Source organism: Notothenia coriiceps, unplaced genomic scaffold (genome assembly GCF_000735185.1).
Source record: "Notothenia coriiceps isolate Sejong01 unplaced genomic scaffold, NC01 NC01_scaffold00012660, whole genome shotgun sequence".
NCBI classification, from domain to species: domain Eukaryota; kingdom Metazoa; phylum Chordata; class Actinopteri; order Perciformes; family Nototheniidae; genus Notothenia; species Notothenia coriiceps.
The window spans coordinates 466-21,709 of record NW_011345361.1 but is presented as its reverse complement, the minus strand read 5'-3'; the positions used below and the strand labels follow the sequence as shown (position 1 = coordinate 21,709).

The 21,244-nt window shown below is 38.2% G+C and overlaps 4 protein-coding genes across 4 annotated transcripts; 3 read left to right on the top strand and 1 right to left on the bottom strand.

Annotated features, from left to right (window-relative positions):
- Nucleotides 1-1,265: 1,265 nt before the first annotated feature.
- LOC104947549 (oocyte zinc finger protein XlCOF19-like) lies at nt 1,266-3,366 on the top strand. Its single transcript, XM_010773597.1, has 2 exons — nt 1,266-1,983; nt 2,407-3,366. Exons 1-2 carry the CDS (start codon nt 1,279-1,281, stop codon nt 2,695-2,697), a joined length of 996 nt encoding a protein of 331 aa, XP_010771899.1. The 5' UTR covers nt 1,266-1,278; the 3' UTR covers nt 2,698-3,366.
- Nucleotides 3,367-3,837: 471 nt separating this feature from the next.
- Nucleotides 3,838-10,355, top strand: fga (fibrinogen alpha chain). The gene is made up of 8 exons (XM_010773596.1): nt 3,838-4,225; nt 4,441-4,548; nt 4,862-5,045; nt 5,133-5,278; nt 5,802-5,900; nt 6,880-7,041; nt 7,376-7,967; nt 8,786-10,355. The coding sequence occupies exons 1-8, from the start codon at nt 4,178-4,180 to the stop codon at nt 9,475-9,477; spliced, it is 2,031 nt and encodes a 676-aa protein (XP_010771898.1). The 5' UTR covers nt 3,838-4,177; the 3' UTR covers nt 9,478-10,355.
- Nucleotides 10,356-11,430: 1,075 nt separating this feature from the next.
- Nucleotides 11,431-14,096, top strand: LOC104947551 (fibrinogen alpha chain). Its single transcript, XM_010773599.1, has 4 exons — nt 11,431-11,448; nt 12,355-12,538; nt 13,019-13,164; nt 13,782-14,096. Exons 1-4 carry the CDS (start codon nt 11,431-11,433, stop codon nt 14,094-14,096), a joined length of 663 nt encoding a protein of 220 aa, XP_010771901.1.
- Nucleotides 14,097-16,552: 2,456 nt separating this feature from the next.
- fgb (fibrinogen beta chain) lies at nt 16,553-21,041 on the bottom strand (the record flags this gene model as incomplete). Its single annotated transcript, XM_010773598.1, has 8 exons — nt 16,553-17,204; nt 18,127-18,317; nt 18,542-18,636; nt 19,167-19,289; nt 19,376-19,495; nt 19,681-19,795; nt 20,209-20,315; nt 20,927-21,041. Coding segments are annotated over 8 exons (1,098 nt in total), but the record flags the coding sequence as incomplete, so codon positions are not given.
- Nucleotides 21,042-21,244: the final 203 nt, after the last annotated feature.

Below are 21,244 nucleotides of genomic sequence, written 5' to 3'. Positions count from 1 at the left end.
GCAGTCGCTTGTTTAATTCTGTTGCGGTCTAGATTTCTTTTATTTGTAGTTTCCTCTGCGCTGCGTTGCGTGCATGGCTTCCTTCTGCAGGTAACGGTGAGATACGCTCTGGCGGCAGTCTTATTCAGTATCCAAAAATACAATTTAAATATTTGGCACGCTTATTCCACTTATTCCTAGTGTGCCACTGGTTACGGTACCGGGTGCCAATGGTGGCACGTGCGCTTAGGGTTGCCGACCCCTGCTCTAAAGTGCCACTTTTCCTGTAGGGAGAATAAACCTGACTCTGATAAAAACACCACATTGTATATTTATGAAGAAAATGCTGATTACATATTAATTTACGTTTAATCTCTATTTTGAATGCAAATAAATATGTGATAAAAAGTCTAATTCTGGGTAAAAGTCAGAATCATGGGAAGAAAATGAAATTCCTCACCAAAATTGGAGGAAATACATTCAATTCTGAAAAAAGAAAGTCGGACATTTTAATAAGTCTAATTCTGGGGGGGAAAATCCAGAATTTGAGAAAGTGTCCTTTTTCCGTAGAGAACAAACCTGACTACACGTCATATATATTTATAAAGAAATGCTGATAACATTTCTCTAAATTCATTGTTTAATCTCTATATCGAATGTAAATTTAAAAAAAAGTCAAATTCTGTATAAAAAAAAAATAGAAATTTGAAAAGGTCAAATTCTGTAAAAAAAAAAAAGAGTCAGACATTTTTAAAAGTAGAATTCTGGGGGAAAAATAACTTCTACAATCCACTTCAAGACAATGGTACTTGCGTACCATGCTGCGAATGGATCTGGCCCTTCCTACATCCAGGACATGGTTAAACCGTACACCCCAGCACATGCACTCCGCTCTGCATCAGCCAAACAGCTCGCTGCACCCGCACTGCGAGGGGGACCCAAGTTTCCATCAGCAAAAACACGTGGGTTTGCTATTCTGGCTCCAACATGGGGGAATGAGCTCCCCATTGACATCAGGACAGCAGAAAGCTTACACATCTTCCTCAAAAAAAGCACTTGTATATTAACAAAGGACTGGCTTATCTAAAGCTAGTTGAGTAGCACTGAAAATTGGTTGGCTCTATGAAACCTGTACTTATTTGATTCTATTTTTCAAGTTTGTATCTTCTTGGTCGAATGCACTTATTGTAAGTCGCTTTGGATAAAAATGTGCTTTTTTTGCCACTATTTTTCTAGCCAAAAACTGTGAATATTGACTGCAGTTCTTCCCTTCTCTCTCTAGACTCGACAACTGAAAAAATGGCAGATAAGGACGAGCAAGAAGCTGCATCCGAGCCTCGAAGTCACCGCTGTGAGGATTGTGGGAAATCCTTCGTACAGAAATGCAACTTAACAAGACACCGGCGACAAAACTGTATCAAAACAAGAGAAACCGCAAACCAGGTGACTTCTGAACAGGATAAATCGTTTATATGCGAGCAATGCGGAAAATCCTTCTCCAGGAAAGGAGATCTGAAATCACACATGCTGAGTCACTCGGAGGAGAGACCATACGGATGCAGCAAATGCGAGAAAAGCTTCAAGCAGCTGGCGAGACTACAGCAACATGAGCGCATTCACACGGGAGAGAAACCGTATGGATGCTCGCTTTGTCCGAAACGATTCAGGATCCGAGAGTCGTTGGCGGCGCATAAATTAACTCATTCTGGAGAGAAACCATACAAATGCATCATCTGTTCCAAAGCCTTTAGTGAGAGGAGTAATCTGAAGAAGCACAGCAGGATTCACACTGGGGAGAAACCGTTCTGCTGCTCTCAATGCGGGAAAAGATGCCGACACCTTCAGCATCTTGTTTCACACGTGCGAAGCCACACGGGTGAGAAACCGTACAAATGTGACAAGTGCGGGAAAAGTTACGGTCATTCGTCGGCGCTGAAGAAACACCAGATCGCTCACGAAGAGAAACAAAAACGCTCCTCCCTATTATGTGTGGATTCAACTCTGGTGAGACATTTTTTAAATATTATTAAGTAACATTAAGCTGTTTTTGGCTCTTTTCTGCTGTAACAATGTAAATGTCCCCTCTGTGGGACTAATAAGGGTAGTCTGATTCTGATCAGAAATATCTTCACACTTTTTACAAACTGAATGAGACAACAAAATCTGAATTATCTGGAAGTGTAGGGAACTTTATTGACGAAATAGTTGGATTTATTTTATAATCTGCTTTGTATTACGGGATCCTTTAAAAACTCTTAAAAAGCTTTAATTCATTTAAATTATTTAATACTTCTTCATTAATTAAATAAAGGCCATATTTTGTAGCTGACACCATGAGAAAAATTTGTAAATTTACACATTTAATCTGTGGAAGTTATGCAGTGTTTTTCTTTTAAATATTTATCCTTTTTTGTATTTCTTCACAAGTGCGTCGAGACATCGAAGAAACCACATCGCTGCACAACGTGCGGGAAGTGCTTTTCCCAGAGGGTGGCCCTAAAGAATCACCTGTTAGTTCACGCCGGGTTGAAACCCTACGGATGTAACTGCTGCGGGAAGACATTTGCCGACAAGAGCAACCTCGCCAAGCACAAACGCATTCACACCGGAGAGAAACCCTTTGAGTGCGACGTCTGTAAGAAACGTTTCAGGCTCCATCAGCACCAAACAAGCCACCAGCTGACTCACCAGAAAGAAACTCTGGATAAAAAACCTTAAGAAAAATATCTCTGTTCAGAAGATACAATTTTAACTGTCACCAGTGGTGGAAAGTGCATTTACTTGAGTATAATAATTAGTTATGTGAAGTTTTCTTTATATTGATGCAACTTTATTCTTCTTCTCCACTACAGTTCAGAGGGAAATACTGTACATTAGCTTCACTATATTCATTGGATGACTATAGTTAATTTACATATTAAAAAACCGGAGGATAGGAATTACAATAAACTTTTATACAATAGATTAAACCCCCTAAAATTACTCTATTACAGTCAGTCAAACATTAAAGATAATTTTAAATATTATTTGCTTAATAATAATAATAATAATCTTATATTGAATATGTTACAACTAAAGTACATTTTCCTGATTATATTAACATTTACTTACAAAATTGTTATTTCTTTTATCATGGAGTAATACTTATTTTCACCACTGGGTGTCCCACTTGTATAACGTTAAACTTTACTTTAACTTATATACAAATGTGACAGTTCTGTTGCTTTCTATTGAGAAACAGTGAAATATCCAATAATGCATTGTAGTCCCATCTGTATAATGTGAGTCATACATATACCTCCATAGTTCTCTAAATACTTTTACATTACATTACATGTCACTTGTTAGACGCTTTTTTTATCCAAAGAGACTTACATACTCAATATTGTGGGCAATCCCCACAGGAGCAATTTGTCTTGCCCAGGGACACAACGACATGCTGACTGGAGTGGGGTTTGAACCTGTGACCCCTGATCCCAACACCAACGCACAACCCACTGCGCCACACGTCTCAAATACTTCAAGTATTACGCTCAAAATGTTCTGTAGAAATTCCGTTAGTTTACAATTTTTTAAATAGCCATTAGTGAGTTTTAATAATGTGAATTTATTTTTGAAATAATGACCTTTTGCTTCGACAATTATTGAAGAAATGTGTCTCTTGTTTTTTTCTGTGCTGACAAAATAAAAGAAGCTAAAAATACAATTATGTTTTGTTTGCGTTTGATGATCAAATAGTTAATTTAATGTGTTTTTATTCACTTTGTTAAAACCCCAAAAGAGCCAGGAGTTCAATTTCATTTCATTATAATTTCGTTATTTTCTAGATGTATTTAAATGCAGGAAAATGATATTAAATTGGGTAAAGAAACAATTAATATTTTTAACAGTATTTGTTGTTCTTTTTGCACATTCGTTGTTGTTGGTTTAAGGATGCGTCATGTATAAATACCCAGAAAATGTTGTTTATTTTGTCGATTTGTCGCTTCTTGAGTAATCATTTACGGCTCGTGATGTTCCTGTCAGTTGTTTGTCACTGCCAGTAAGTGTGTGTTCAGTGTGTGTGTGTGTGTGTGTGTGTGTTCACGACAAACACACCCCCACACCAGCGCCCTTTGACCCCCCGCAGAAGGGTTGAAATGTCCTGCAGCGGCTTCAGAGGAACATTCAGAAAGAAATCTGCAAAAGAGACGCAAAGATGAAGAACCTCGTCTTCCTCACTTTATTATGCGTGGCCTCGACTCTGGTGAGACACTTTCAAATATCTGACTAAGAAATCTGATTCATCTGGACATTTAGGGAACTTTATTTACAAAATGTTAGGATTTATTTTATAATCTGCTTTGTGTTACATATCCTTAAAAACTCTTTAAAGGCGTTACATTCATTTAAATTAATTATTACCTCTTTATTGAACTACTATAAGGATGTCAGAATTTTTTATCGTGTGTGTGTGTGTAGGCCCAGCCTCTGGTGGACCCCCGAGGGGCTCGTCCCGTGGAGCAGGGAACTCGATCTGATAAATGTGCGCCGGAGAAAGAGTGGCCGTTCTGCACCGACGACCAATGGGTACAGTTCATATAAAATATAATATATATATTTATAATATTTGGACATTTTACTTATTATGTTTTTATATATATAACATCATTCTTTCTACTTCTAGAATACTCTGTTGTGATTGGTCTATCGCTTAGAGATGTCACGTACAACGTGTTAGAGCACTAGCCAATAGAAGCTAATGAAATCACTATGTTCCGGAATTTAGCATTTCAAGACCATTTCCATGCACACAAACCTATTCAACACACGATGATAGGGTCTTTGAGCATTAGAAAAAGCCAATGTATTATTATTAATAATATTGTTATTATGATTTCAGGGCTCAAAGTGTCCGTCCGGCTGCAGGATTCAGGGTCTTCTGGATAAATACGACCACGGCACGCTGAAGAAAATCGAGAAGATCCGCAGCCTCCTGGATCAGAACCGGGCCAAACACCGATCAGCTGACCAGGTCTCCAAGCAGACCTACGACTACCTGAAGGAGAAGCTCACCCTCGATTCAGGTCAGGAGGGTTATATATATCTTAGATATATACTTTTATATATTATTTTAAGTCTTCTAAATAATTGTGGTGAATGATATTTCTCAGGAAACGACAACAGCTACTTCGACCTGGCTCAGACTCTCCGGACGAGGATCACGGACATGAAGATCCGGATTGACCAGCAGCTCAGGGTGCTGGCGGCGCTGAAGAAGCGCGTGAAGGACCAGGTGGACGACATGCAGCGCCTTGAGGTACTAATACACACATTCCTTGATTGAATACCTTTTATAATACCTGCATTTATAGTATTTATACTGCAGATAATATTTAAAATCCCACCGGAGGTACCTGAATATATACATATATGAATACCTTCACATAATACCTTCATATAATACTTTTATTTATGGTATTTATAGTGTGGATAGTCTAAGAAACACACAGCTGGAGGTATATGAAAATATATATATACCTTCATATAATACCTTAATTTATGGTATGTGTGTTGTGGAGAATATATATAATCCCACTGGAGGTACTGGAAATACGTTATTATAGTATTTATAAAGTTGTATCCGAGTCCTAAACCCTGACATGGCTCAAAAGCTGCTTCAGTATTTATGAAAAAGTCATATTAATGTCCGTTTTTCTTTAATTAATTATCTACAAAAACACATCTTGGCAGCCGGGTGTGTTGTTGTGTTTACTCCCAGAGTTCATGCAGACTTGGTGCTTGAAGACACTTTTATTTTAACCTCTTTTCCCCTCCGTCAGATCGACATCGACATTAAGCTGCGTTCCTGCAAAGGATCCTGCCAAACCTACGCCACGCACGACGTGGACCAGGACAGCTTATTGACTCTGCAGAAACAGGTGAGGGCGTTAAAGACAGAAGCTTTTCAACGACATCTAAATGTGTCTTACAAAGATTACGCTAAAAGGTGCACGCAGTTAGAAGCTTCGAGGGGATAAATTATGTTATTTGTACAAGATCCAACTTCTAAAAGTAGAAAAAACCCCTAGGAAAATTGTTAACTGTGTGACTAGTGCTAAAACATAAGTAGAAGTGTGGGGTGTCCTAGTCTGCGACTTTATTGAGGTTAATCTGTGACAGTTTTGCCTCTTCTTGAGAAAACCGTAACTAGTAACGATAAAATAATTTAGTAATAAGTGCCCTTATGAACCATATGTGTGATTTGTGTGTGTTAAATGTGGCCGTGGAGGCAGTTTTCCTAAAGTGTGAAGGCCCAGTCGAACATTTAACATGGGAGTCTATGGGCAAGGCCGCTGGAGTTTTTGTCACTCAAGGGCTCTTTAGGGTTAGATTTGTCCATCAGTTTTATATGATGAAGGCATCGAGACAACGCTGACTAATTTAGCGTCTGAAGTCATTTTAAATGATGTGAAAAGAGTGAATATTATGGGATTTAGAGCAGGTTCAAGATCTTTTTTTTCAGGAGATTTCAATGACCCTCTACACTCTAAGTGATGATGTCATCACTCTGAACATTCCGCCTCATTCACACCCATTGTGACAATCTGAAACAAAGCTGAAAAATTCACAACTTTCAAACTGTGATTTCGAGAAAACTGTTCCATTTATCAAAAAAACGTTTTTAGTCCAACAAAGACAAGAATCTGGAGAGCTGATTGAACTTTGAATTACCTCTCTCCGTTAAAATATGGCGAATCTGTATGACCTCAAAGTTGGGCGATTTTGAGCTCTGTTAAAGTCGATTTCCCATTCATTCCTATGGAGAACATCTTATTAGTTTGCTACCATTCCCGATCATTCTGCAAGTTTTTTGTGCATGTTTGTAGCTTTTTTTTAAATAAAGACGTCTTCCTGCAGGTGGACCAGCTGGACTCGCGGGCGGCGCAGAACATCGAGGCGGTGGGAACGCTGTACGTGATGAAGAGTCGCCCGCTGCAGGGCGTCATCGTGGACAGCATCTATAAATCGGGACAGAGCGGCCAGGCGATGGCTCAGCACAAAGAAGACATGTTCCCCGACGTAAGATCTTCCTTTCCTCGACTGAACGATGCACCACGTCATCCTGCACACTTTCACACCTTCCATTCTGGCATTTTCAACAAATCCCATTTAAAAAAAAATAAAAAATAAAAAAAAACATTGATAGAAGACATTTTGTTATTTTATACGATTTATATATTTTTTTGAAATGTTAAGTTAATTATTTAGGATATTTCCAAACGAACTAGAATACTTTGTTATTTATTACCAATATTTTCTTATATAGCTTGGGGCATTATCACATTTACTTCAAACACTTAATGCCATAATCCGAACACATTAAACTGTACTCATGCTTCCTCTCCGTTCTCAGGTGAAGACGGTGAATTTGATCCTCGAGTTGGAGGGCTCCAGTTCTTCCCCTGCCACCATCTCCAAGGCCCCAGGTACTTCCTTCCCTTCATCCACTTCCTCCTCTTCATCCTCTTCCTCTATCACCCATCACGGAGGAAACGGGGATTTCTTGGGTGGCGGCGATGGTTTCCGACAGCCGAGTACGAGCCACGTCACTCACGTCACCTGCACCAAGAGCACCCGGATAACGGTGGTTCAAACCAAAGATGGTCCAGTGGAAAGAGTGGAGGAAGTGATGAATGGAGGCCCCGAATGCCAATCAATGACCGACTTCTCCCAGGGAGGACCCAGCTCTCTTTTCCCCAGCCTCTCACACACATCTTCCTCCTCTTCTTCCTCCTCTTCCTCTTCGTCTAAAATCGTCCAAGCCGGCGGCACCAAAGGAAGCCTTTTAGACACCAAAACCGGGCTTTCCGGGAATCCGTTCGGCGACTTTGGCGCTGACTTTGGCGGGTTCACGGCGTCTCTCGCCGATGAAGACGTTCCCGATTTCCACGCCCGCAGTGTGAAGAGCGTGCGTACGGAGCGGGAGGCCGGGTATATAGGAAAAGGTACCAAAACATCGGACGTGGAGTAAATACATAAAAAATAAAAAAAAATCTGCGTTCAGCTAGACGTTAGCATCAGCTAGCCTTATGTACCAAAAATATGAAGTGAACACAGGAATTTTTATTGTTTAATGCTAGAGATTCAAGATGTTCTGTTTGATGTATTGTTGTGTTTTTGAGGTATTTCTGGACATCAAATATGAATAAATCTGAAGAAGAATTTGCATGAGTTTGTTGGGACAAAAGTCATTTTGCAGTAAAAGCTGTTAGCATTCTTTTGACTGGGGTACATGTAATTGTATTGCAAATACATGTATTAAAGTAAGCATTAGCGTCAAATTTCCCCCGACAAAACCACTCTCACTTAAGAATGCTGATGATCTTAATTTACATTGACGTTAGTCAAGGAGTTTATTTCTGTGATTTTTTAAAAGTTCTGTTCAAATACACTTTCATAACTGCCTATTTCAATAAAGTTACAGCAAAAAAACCTGCCTGCCTCAAAAACATATCATATAATCAATGTTGATTTCTAGATAACATTAGTTTGTCGTTTGTCATGTTGCAGTTCCAGCTACCGTTAGCACAGTACATTAAAGCAGAAAGAGTGACCGTTAGCCCATTAAGTACTTTTAAGCTTTCACAGACAAATACTCGTTTTAGAGGTTGCTTTTAGAGACCGAAGACGGAAAAAAATGTGTATCAGATTGACAGAAATGGGTTGCCGTCTTGCAGGAACGCGACCATTTACTGCAGTAAATTGAAGCTAGCCGAAGCGCTCCGAACTAACTAGCGGTCTGCGGTTTCCCCTCTGTCCGCAGATTGTGTCGACGCCCACAGGAAGCATCTGAACGGAGAAACGAGTGGCCTTTTTACGATCAGACCTGGAGGCCAAGACTCCCCCCAGCTGGTGGAGGTTTACTGCCACCAGGAGGGGATAATGGGAGGGTGGGTGTTAGTCCAGCTGAGAGAAAACGGCGCGCTAAACTTCAACCGATCCTGGGCCGAATATCGCGACGCTTTCGGGTCCGTTGACGCGACGGGAGGCGGGGAGTTCTGGATCGGAAATCAGAACCTCCACCTCCTGACGAATCAGGGTGAGAACATGCTGAAAGTGGAGCTGGAGGATTGGGAAGGAGGCGTAGCTAACGCAGAGTTCACGATCAGAGTCGGTTCTGAAGACGAAGGGTATCCAATTCACGTTTCCGGGTACACGGGAGACGCCGGGGATTCGCTAACGGTGGCTAAGTCGTCGCACAACGGGATGAAGTTCAGCACCTTTGATAAAGATAATGATAAGTCAGAGGGGAGTTGCGCGGAGATGTATGGCGGAGGATGGTGGTACAACGACTGTCAGGCGGCGAACCTAAACGGGGTTTATTATAAAGGCGCGTACGAACCGGAGAAAACCACACCGTACGGAGTTGCTAACGGAGTTGTGTGGGAGACGTTTAAACCGACAAATTACAGTCTGAAAAAGGTTAAAATGTTCATCAGATCGGCAGCTTTTTAGACACACTGAGAAAAGATCAAACATAAATAATAACGGCTAACTTAAAAAAGATCGCAGTGTTCTTTGACATCAAACCCGCAAACAACGGCATAAAAACTTTTCTAATTAGATGCTGAGATAAAATACAACAACTTCAGGCTCCTAACTTAACGAGATTTATCATATCGAGGATTGTACGACCCGTGCACTACTTAGTTGCAAACGAAGGCGCGTGGAAAACATTTCAGCTTAAAAATTGTAATTGTAATTAGAGAAAACATGGCAAAACCATTAAAGATATTTATCAAAAATCCCCTGAAAAACGCACCATACTTTGAACTCAAACCGGCAAAATGTCCGTCAGATCGGCGGCTTTTTAATTAGACACTGATAAAAATGTTTTAAAAGAACAAGAGCCTGAAAAACTGTTGCCGGGCAGATTGCTTCAATGGGATTTATTCTAAAGTCTAAATAATTTAACAATATGTTGCCAGTAAACGTCACATGCTACCATATTAATATGCATATTTGACGTTGGAAGCAAACCTTTGATTTCATTGCGGTATGTATTTCTGTCTGGTTGAAAGGAATCTGAAAGGGATCTAAAAAACCTCTAAAATGTTCATCTGATCGGCGGCTTTTGTTTTAATGCACAATATTTTATTTAAACTCTAAGAGCAACGAGGCAGGACTAAAGAAAAGCTTAGAGTAGGACGTGCACTTCAGACTTCAGACTGTTGATCTCTCCGTGTTTATTCTTCCTGATTGTGTACATTTCATCGACCTGTTTATCCCAGAAGAGTTTGTGGAAAATCACAAAGTGTTCCCAATATTTCCCCCTGTTTCTCAACTTTGTACGGAGCGATGAACTCTTGCAAATCAATAAAGATCAAATGTTCACTTCAGCTGCTGTGGTGTGTGCCGTCATTTAACTAACACAGACTAACAGGTTTAAATATTTTCAAACATACCAAAAACATTTAATTTATAATAAAGTAGACATTATTATTCTAAAAAATATTATCGAGAGAATCAATACAAAATGTATGATAAATATATATTTTTTTTAATACATCATTTTTTATTTACCGGTTTTTATCGTCTTCCAAATTAAAATAAAACATTTTCGTCATTTTAAAAGGCACTTTAATAATAATCTAATTTAAGGTTGATGTTTACATATCACATTTTTTATATTTTATTAGAAGTGGGAAGTAATACATAAATACATATTTTAAATAAACGCACTTGTATCTGGAAGGTCTGCATTATTCTTAATTAATACACAAATATATATAAATTATTAAAAACGTATGCCATATAAATATACTTCAATTATATATTTACATATGATTCTATCAAATACAATAAATGTACTCTTTAAATACTTTGCTGGAAGACTAAATTAGATCAAGAATGTTTGAAGTTTTCTTACATAATTAATACTTACAAGGGGATCAAAATTTATTTTAACGACAGAATTCTAATTGTTAAAAATCAACATTTATGTTAGTAGTGAATTACCTTGCTTACAAATGTGTTTCCAAATGTTTAAATGACTCATATTTAACATGAAACATTATTTCTGTGAGTTTGATATCCACAAACACTTGGTGAAGAATAACATGTTTTAGCTATTAAACTACAAAGTGCACTTCTTTATGCAATGTTTATGTATTTTGTTATACTGCCTGGTTCTTAAGCATATTGAGAATTAATCAAAAAGTAATTTGATCCCATTTTGATGAGAAAACATTGGATATTAAAGTGATCTTTTATCTAAGAAAGTAAAACCTGAGTTCATGTTGGTTCCACTTGTTTGTTAATTCCAAATAAAGTGTTTTCCGTGTGTCCTCTCTTGCTTCACATCTTATCTCATGTTTGATTTGGAGGCCGGTCCAAGGTGCGCTGACCTCAATTATTTATTTTATTTATTTATTCTCTCTGCAGTTTGTACAAGGCTGCAGAAACAAGATGGCCGCCAGCCCTCAGGTCACACACGCATGAAGAAACACTGCCGGACACACACACACTTCCCTCTGTGTGCAGACGACGACTGGGTGAGAAACACACACACACACACACACACACACACACGGTTATCAAACTATAGTTCATGAGGTGGAAGTACGTTCACCAAATGTGAAGTTTAGTTGAGGAATAAAAACCTGAAATTTGAGATAGTTTGACAGCAAATCATCAGCCTCTACAAACACCTGTAATACTGGATATATTTGTATATCATGAGTATACCAATATAGTATTTTTGTTAATCCACGTATATATGTGCCCTTATTTATTCTTCAAAACATCCTAGAAGGCATATGGTAATAAAGTCCAAAAACAACCACATGACAAGGCTACATTTATTCATAAAATATATATATAAAGATTTTTAAATGTTTTTATGAATCCTAAATGTTTCTTATGTTGCTTTTCCAAAAGATGAAAATGATTGGTATTTTTGTATTTATAGTGTTTGCTTATGATGTGCCTTTAGTGTTAAGATCAGGCAGATTGCGATATTTATTTGTTTGTACAATTTTAATATAAAATGATATAATGTATATTAAAACTATATATCAGAGTAGCATTTCAGCGATTCAGAGTTTCATAACCATGCTGACACTTCATTGTATTTCCTTGTGGATTTACAAAAACCTTAATTCCCTTTAACTCGAGTGAACATGTCTGTATGTATCAGTCTTTCTGTAATCTGGCTGGTTCAGGAGAAAAAAGTCTCAAAAGGAAAATGTTTTTCTATATTTACCTTCTATAGTACTTTTCTTTAGATGGGACCAACTTCATACACATGAAAGTATATAATTCACTCTGTGGGACTAATAAAGGTATTCTGATTCTGATGCTGATGTTGACCCTCGTGTTTCCCTTTTACAGGTTTCTAAATGCCCCTCCGGCTGCAGGCTGCAGGGTTTGATCTCACAGATGGAGAGCAAGGTGGAGAGGAAACTAACAAAACTGTGTAAAACAGCGAAGAAGCACGAAGACGCGAATGAGAAGTCCATGGCGGCCATGACACATGCCTACAAACACAACCGGAGATTCCTCGTCAGCAGACACAGTGAGACTGTAACAGGGACAGTGCACATTAATCAACATCTCTTTACATGTGCCAGAGTCATTCAAGAGGCTATTTTTCATCTGTAGTCCCTGGTAATGTTTGGTAGACTGGTGCAGGGATGTCGTATGTCTGTGTTGGACCCTGAAGGCAGCATCTCCCTGGTCCAATGGGATTCCTCCGTGTGATTTTGGGTTACTGCAGAACATAATCTCTGTGTCAAACAAGTTTTGATGAAATGTACACGTATAGTTCAGCAGGATAATCTCCACATATTAACACACAGGTCATTTTTCATGCTGACGATGACATTTAATACCTTTTTAAGGGTTAGCTTTAATTTAAAGAATGTGTAATTAAGAAAGGTATGTTATGTTCTCTTTGACACTAACAAACAACTAAGTAGTCGTTCTTGCACCACTATAATCTGCATGTAATAAAGATAGGATGATTTAAACTAATGCTGTCTGCATTGGTCTCCAGTTTCAGAGCTGAAGTTCGTGGAACAAAGCGAAGTGTTGGCGTTGAACCTAACGTCGCTCCGAAAACGTTCGTCCAAGTTGTCGCTGAAACTCAAGGAGGTGAACCGAGACGTCCAGAAACAATTAGTGGACTTATATCGAACAGAGGTAAGAGAAATGAACAGGAACGCTTCTTTCAGAATGCTGTTAGATCCTTAAAGGTGCTCTGATCCAAAATTAAAAAGTATGAGCATCTTTCAGCTCATTATTTTAGTAGGTAAGCGTTTTAGTCTTTGAGCTACAAGATCTTTGGAAGGATTAGCGAGCGTTTTGGGCTCTTTCCGCTTTATGTTTTGTTCGCCGGGTTCTTTGTTAAATCTTGATTTTGGTTTCACTATATAACGCTTATATTACTTGCTAAATCCAGGGGGTACTGTGCAGTGTGTTTCCAAAGACTTCGATCGGTCCAAGAGTTGCCAATCATACACTTTTTCCATTGGTTATAATTGAACTCTTACATAGCCTGCATTCAACCTTATTTCAATGTTCTATCAAAACAACAGCTACCGTTTGCTTATTTCATATATGGCACATTTGACTAGGAAAACATGAATCAATACAGTTGAAATGTTCGGGTACTTCAACATAAAACTCCACCACAATAGAATCAGAAAACCTTTATTCGTCCCACAGAGGGGACATTTACATGTGTTAGAGCCAGAGACAGCTTAATGTTAACTAAGAATTGACGTTATAGAGGAATAACATGTTTTTCCCGTCTCCAGGTGGAGGTCGACGTGCAGCTGCGAGCCTGCTCTGGTTCCTGTAAGCTGGTGTTTCCGTTCAGCGTGGATCATCACAGCTTCCAAACACTTCAAACCGACTTGAGGCCCCGGGACAAGACTCCTCACCAGAGGAGGAGAGTCGTATCGCCTCCAGAAGACGTCCCTCACATGAAGCTGCAGACGGTCGACGAACACCCGACATCGCCCGAGTATAAATCCATCCCAACGGTCCGGAGAGAATTTTTGACCCAGTTCGAGGACATTCCCCTGAACCGGGTCTTCATGGTGGATTTCGAGACTGAAGAGCTCCACTGAGGCAGGTTCATGGTGGAAGGTATCAGCACAGAATAGTTTCTCAGGTAGAGTATAACACCTGTTTCAATGTATATTTCTGTTTACTGTTTAATACATTTCATATTTTTCCATGACATTCCTTACTACTTTTTACTGTCGGCAATTGTTTAAAAATATTTGCGACATAGTAAACTGGGGATTTATCATTGCACACTATTACTTTTCTCGACATTGTTTGACATACTATACTATATCGACATACTGAACTGACATTTTGTCATGTTTTTTGACTGGTAAAAGAAAGACTGTACTTCCTATTTCAAAAGGTATTAGTTAACAGCACTCAGGGGTTCAAAGGGTCTCTTCTAATAAACACCTCACTGTATTTTTCCTGTTTATTAACAACAACAACACACTCTTTGTTAACGTGCACACAGGGCTGGGCAATACATCGATATATATTTTTGAGTAGATATCGTTGGATTTTGGATATCATATATTGCATAAGTGTCTTCTCCTGTTTTTATAGACTGCAAAGACATTTCATTTTCTGAACTAACCAGACTGTTGTATGTTTTCTCCATCATCATTATAGTCTCTATATCCACATAACTAATGATTATTTATTAAAAATATAATATAAGTGTAGATATTTATTGATATCTCCGATAATCAACGCCTCAATATCTTCTTAATATCATTATCAAGGTATTTGATTTTCTCTATATCGCCAAGCCCTTCGTCCACCTTAATGTTGCACGTCAAAAAAGTCTGTTCACTTTGAATATTATCAGTATCATGTATTGTAAAGCAGAATCACTGCAGGGAGGTTACAAATAGTTAGGCGGTGACCTCTAGTGGCCGTAGTTATTCTAAGTCTTATTTTAAGTTATGCACCTAAGACTTACGTAACAGAAAAAATACACTTAGCTTAATCCGCCTTGTTTGATGTGTGCATAAACAACTATTTAATTCTACCCTTAAACCAGGTCCTAAACCAAACCAAGGAGTGACAACAATGACTTTTGCTTCAATTCACAATTTAATAAATATCTTTTGTTTTTGTTTTGCTTTTAATGTCTGGGCAGGTGCAGTTTGCCCATGTTGCCTCATCTAAAGCATTATAATGGTAGTACTAACGGACATTCAATGGGTTAATAACATTTCAAATATGTGGTTTGTCCAGTTTTGCATATTAAATGCATTTTCTGCTTGATACAAAAATCTGAAATTGCCATAAAAAAAAATTGGAGTCACTTTTATTGGAAAACTAAGAAAAATATGATTTTAAGCAATTTTGGGGGCAAAGTGAATCTCTAACTTAAAGTCATTATATGTACAATCTTCCTGTCTTAATTGTCAACAAATAATGTATTTCTAAAACACCTCAAACTGTTTTTCCGTCCATTTTAAAATGCTTGTAATTACAATAATCTTGGTCTTCAGAAATTAGCCGTGTCTTTCTCTGGTTCCGCATGTGGGTGACAGATTTAATCTTCTCTGATCTGTCACTAGACACATTTAAATATCAATGCATAAAGAACACACTCCTCTGCTTCCTGTTATAATATTTATGTCACTGTTTCAACAATGACTTCCCTCGCTGTACAGCCATAAACTCACTGCATGTTGAAATGTTATTTGTATATGCACGGATCAGTTAATAAAACACACTTTTGCACATTTCTGTCACCTCTGCCTCTTATTGAATAGTTTCTCAGGTAGCATACAAAACTGTTTCAATGTACCATTAATCAGCATGCTGTTTACTGTGGTGTAACTTCACATTTATATATTTATTTTGACCGTTTTATACACATTATATTTGTATTATGACATTCCTTACTACTTTTTACTGTTGGCAATTGTTTAAAAATATTTATAATTACATTTCTCTTTAATATTTGACATACTTTATGAATTTTTGTACAAAATGTTTGGACACACTGTAGTGACATTTGGTCATGTTTTTTGCCTTTTAAAAGAAAGACCTTACTTACAATTTAAAACATGTATTAGTAATTTTCTGCCAGTATTCCTTAACACTGTTGCTTCTTGCTGTAATAAGCCTTATCTTTAGCATTTATAAACACCCACTTTTGACTGACTAGATAAGCTAGTTACTAAAACTATCCCGGCAAGAATGGGAATTTCCGATTGTTCTGATGGCCCATTTTTGTGATCGCCCTTTTTTGCGATGGCCCATTATTACAAAAGCCCATTTGTGCCTCAGCCTGTTATCCCAAAAGTTGACAGTGTGTTTCTTCTGCAGTTTAAACCCACGTACTCCTCTTGATTGACGTAGAAGATGAGCAACAATATTATTTAGCATTACTTTTCTTTAAACCTTCTTTGCATATTTCACCATGATACGTTTTTGTGTTTTATTTTGACAGGCTGTAGCAGGAAGTATTCATTGAGTTCATTTCGTTTTCTACAGTCCCTTTAGTGAAATAACAGACAGACCAGACAGGAAGTATGTTCCTCAACGTGTTTATTGAGTAGCGGAGGACAGTCTGTTGACTCGTCCTTGTTCTGCACACCGAAGAAGTCACACATCACGAGAAAGGACAGAGCACAAACACTCACAACCAGTACCATGCTTCTCTTTTCCTGTAGACATGACACAATAATCTTACTTTTTATCAATTCTTATTTCACTTTGTTCTTAAGCTTATGTTTGTATACATCAGCACATGCCGAGACTCTCAGTAAAAGTTGTGTTTGAGTGTGTGTGTCCACCAACTTTAAGGTTACAGCTAAAATAAAGGACACACTTGAAAATGAGCTACAAAGAGTTTTGAAGCTGTTTGACCCCAAACCCTAAAGCCACACATTCCTCTCCTGTCTTTTATTTTGGCGGTTTCCCGTATGTGTGCGTTGATGATGCTCTCTGATTATCTGGAGGCGAAGAACGGCCTGATCTTCATGCTGATGGCTTTCAGAGAATACCAGCTGCCCTTCCAGTTCATCCACACCACGCCGTCGTCCGTGCCGTGTTTGGCCATTCGGCGAGTGTACGCTCCTCCGATGTAGTATCGTCCGTTGGGATTGGCCGAGTGGCAGCGGTTGTACCACCAGCCGCCTCCATCCTCTCTGGCGCATTGTTTAGACGGATCACCTGGGATCCTGGGAGAGGAAACAAGGAGACGAGATTAGATTAGACTTCACAGAGTACAGCGAAATTCAAAGTATTCCTGAAGGTGCGATCACACATAACAGACCGTATAAGTGTCATTTGACAATACAAGCTAAAAACATTGAATATATACTATATAAAGAGACAAGAATTTGGACCTATGATACATGGAACAGTACGCTTATAAAACAATACAACATTGCTATAAAAATACAAAAACAATACGGTCAAGGCAGTAAAACAAATTTAAACAATTCAATAAGTAAGTTATTCTACATTTGTTTGTCAGTTCAGTTGATAATTACAAAACTAAAAATAAATATGTGTTCTATAAAAATGGTAAGAAGTAGGATACAAAGTGCAGTTGGATGTAAACATGGGTTCGAAGGAAGTTTAGAAAACAAAAAAATCATGACGAATCTGAATCCGAATCTGTGTCCTAGAAGCATCCTTGGAACTGTTACTATGGCATTTTTTTACTTTTTCAACATTCTTCACGGAGTCTTTTTCGTCATATATTTTGACAAACTACACTATGATGTTATTTATTGCCCATAATCTGTGTTATTGCTAAGTAGGTTTACACATACGATGGATTTGCTTTGGTACACAAGAAGGTTAGAAAACAAAAAACATGACAAATCTGAATCAGAATCTGTGTCCTGGAAGGATCCTTGGAACTGTTACTATGACGTTCTTTTCTTACTTTTTTCAACACATTATACCTATGACGTTTTTTCGACTTTTTCAACAGACTATATTACGTTTTATTGCCAAGAATCGGTGTCGTTGCTAAGTAGGTTTACACACACGATGAATGTGCTTTGGTGGGACAGTGCATACAAAGGAGCGAAAAATATGACTATTATAAAAGCTATTTTAAGAAAACGTCAGCATTACCAGGACACTCACCAGTTGTCGTTGTCTCGGTCGTAGGTGCTGAACATCATGCTGTTGTGCATGGTCATCGTGCGGTTTTCACCAAACAGTTCCGTGGATCCGTCCAGGAAACAGTTCCCGGCATTCCCGGAGTATCCGTCCACCGCCATCACGTAGTTGGACGTCTCTGATTGGATTGTGAACTGTTGGTACTGAGCATGGACCTAAAGGCAGGGAAAAACAACAAGATGAGTTTATATTGTGAGAGAAGACCATTATCCTTCTTTTTTTCAACATTCTATGACCTTTCTTTGACTTTTTCGACACACTGTATACCGTTTTTTTACTTTGGCAATATTTCAATATACTATACAATGTTTTTCCCCTATTTTTTCAATATGACTTATTTTTATTTTCTACACTAATATATAGAAATATTGCTGCCCACCTTGGCTCCGGTCCAGTCCTCCATCTCGATGAGGACCTCGGTGGGGCCCATCTTGGTCACATGACTGATGCGGTCGTTACCCAGCCAGTACTCACCTGGCAGGTGAGAAAGGAAAAAACGCAAACTAATTCTGGATGTGAACAACAACCCGAAATCATGAATAAACACATGTATTAAGGAACTCAAATGTGTTCGAAATGTACTGAGATCTTTAACTTAAGCCGTGATATTTTTTATATGTTATCCTAATATTTTAAACACCATACCATGTTTTTATTTTAATCATTTTTTATTTAGTTATTATATTGATTATACGTCTTGATACCATTTATTTCTAATTTAACATGCTATGCTTTTACTTTTTTTGGCATATCTATACTTACTACATGATTTTTCTTATTTTTTTTACATACTATACTTTGACTTTTGCATGATCATCATTTAATACACTATACAATAACTTTTTTAAACACTTAAATATATATTAAAAAACAATAACATATTATATACAATGCCTTTACCCCTATTTCTTTTTAAAATATGTTTAAAATAATGTCAGTTTTCCACCCATTAGCTTACATCTCCCTTCACAAATGCTCTTGACTCTTATTTTGAAAAACCTTACCAGGAGTCTGACAGTGACCCTTCCCAGAGTCGGAGGCGATGTTCCCAAATCCGCGTCGATATTCGTCCCAACGTCGCCCAAAGTCCACGCTGCCGTCCTGCCTGTTCTGGATGAGAAGCCAGCCTGCGGAAATAAAAACAAAAGAAGAAGAAATGTTAATTAAAGGCCTCGTTAAGACATGGGAGATATTAAAAGGAAGTGATTCTGACCTCCGTTCTGCGTGGTCTGATCACAGAAGACTCGGTACGGAGCAGTGAAGCTGTCGGGCTGGATCATGTACATCTGGGAGTCTTTTCCTCCACGGCGGAAAATATCCTCACACTCCTTACCTGAAACACACAGGTTACATTTTTCATGTAGTTTAATATGCCCTTTGCATATTGTTTTTCATATAATAAGATGCTTCTCTTGTTATTGACTATATGCTACAATATGCATGTTTTTTATGTATTTATTTCATATTTTTACATCGAATAATTAAGCGTCTTTAATGATGTTATTAGGGACGCCTTACCGGACACCACGGGGATGGGGCACTTGGTGGTGCAGGGCTCCCTGCACTCCTCCCTCTGAGTCTGGATCGCCTTCTCCAGCTTCAGGATCTTCTGACGGATCTTCTCCAGGACGCCCTGAAAACAGGAAGCAGTTTACATTAGTGTTTGTAGTCTTTACTGCTCACAGTAAATAGTTAGTGTCAGTGTTTGTAATCTTTACGTCAGACTTCTGTCTGACGTAAAGACAGTGCAGTNAGACAGGAAGCAGTTAGTGTGTTTCCTGCAGTCTTTACAGCAGACAGCAGACAGGAAGCAATTAGTGTGTTTCCTATAGTATTTAAATCAGACAGGAAGCAGTTAGTATGTTACCTGTAGTCTTTACATCAGACAGGAAGCATTTAGTGTGTTTCCTGTGGTCTTTACGTCAGACAGGAAGCAGTGTGTGTGTTTCCTGTGGTCTTTACATCAGACAGGAAGCAGTTAGTATGTTTCCTGTGGTCTTTACGTCAGACAGGAAGCAGTTAGTGTGTTTCCTGTGGTTCTCTCACCTGCAGCACTCTGATGTTGGAGGGGAACACGGTGTCCACGGTCTCTTTGATGTAGGCGTGTTGCTCCTCCACCCGGTCGGTGTACTGACTCACCACCCGGCTGTTATCTGAGCGGGAAACACACCAGCGTTACTGACAATGTGCACAACTCGTTAAAAATGCAATCAAATAAACAAAGGTCATGTTATTTTAATGTAGTTTTCTTTTTGGAAGATGTGTTTGAATTTGCCTCGGTTTGGGGTTTGTAAAAACTATTTGCAAGTCTTCAAAATGGTATTGTATCTATCTATATGCTCTCATATCAGTGTAAATAATTCAAGAGTAAACAACAAATAAAATCATTTAAATAATAATGATACATTACAAATATTTAAAAAATAAAAAAACGTAATAAAAAATAATAAAAAATATACATTTTAAATGTTTTTATTAAAAAGTAAAACATTTAAAGAATAAAAGAAAATTACAATTATAATTTTTATTTTTTATTATTATAACAAATGTTATTATCTCTTGTGCTGTTATAATTTTCCAAAGCAGTTGTTTTCAGGAAAAAAAAATATATATATATATATATTATAATTTTGTTTCTTTTTCACCTGGATTTTTGGGTCTATAAAGTAAAGTGAAGACTGAGTACTTGGAAAATATACGAGAAATGTCTATCATGCAGAAGTATATTTAGCGCTTTGACTGAATAAAAGAGAGTATTCCTCACCGTTGATGACTACCTGCCTCTCCCTCAGAGACGTGGAGATGCTGTTGACGTATCTGTAGACGGAGTTGGAGGATTGAGACAGTTCCTCCACCTGAGGCTTCAGATGGTTGATGCTCTGCCACAAACAACATATCATGCATTTAGATTTAAAGAAACAAGTCTTTGAACTAGCTCTTTATTTAGGCCAAACACACATTCAAACTAGAGGAACCAGCCTGTTTGGAACATGTAAGAAGTAGAAAGTACAGGTATTTGGGTTCAACATGTAAGAAGTAGAAAGTACAGGTATTTGTGTTCAACATGTAAGAAGTAGAAAGT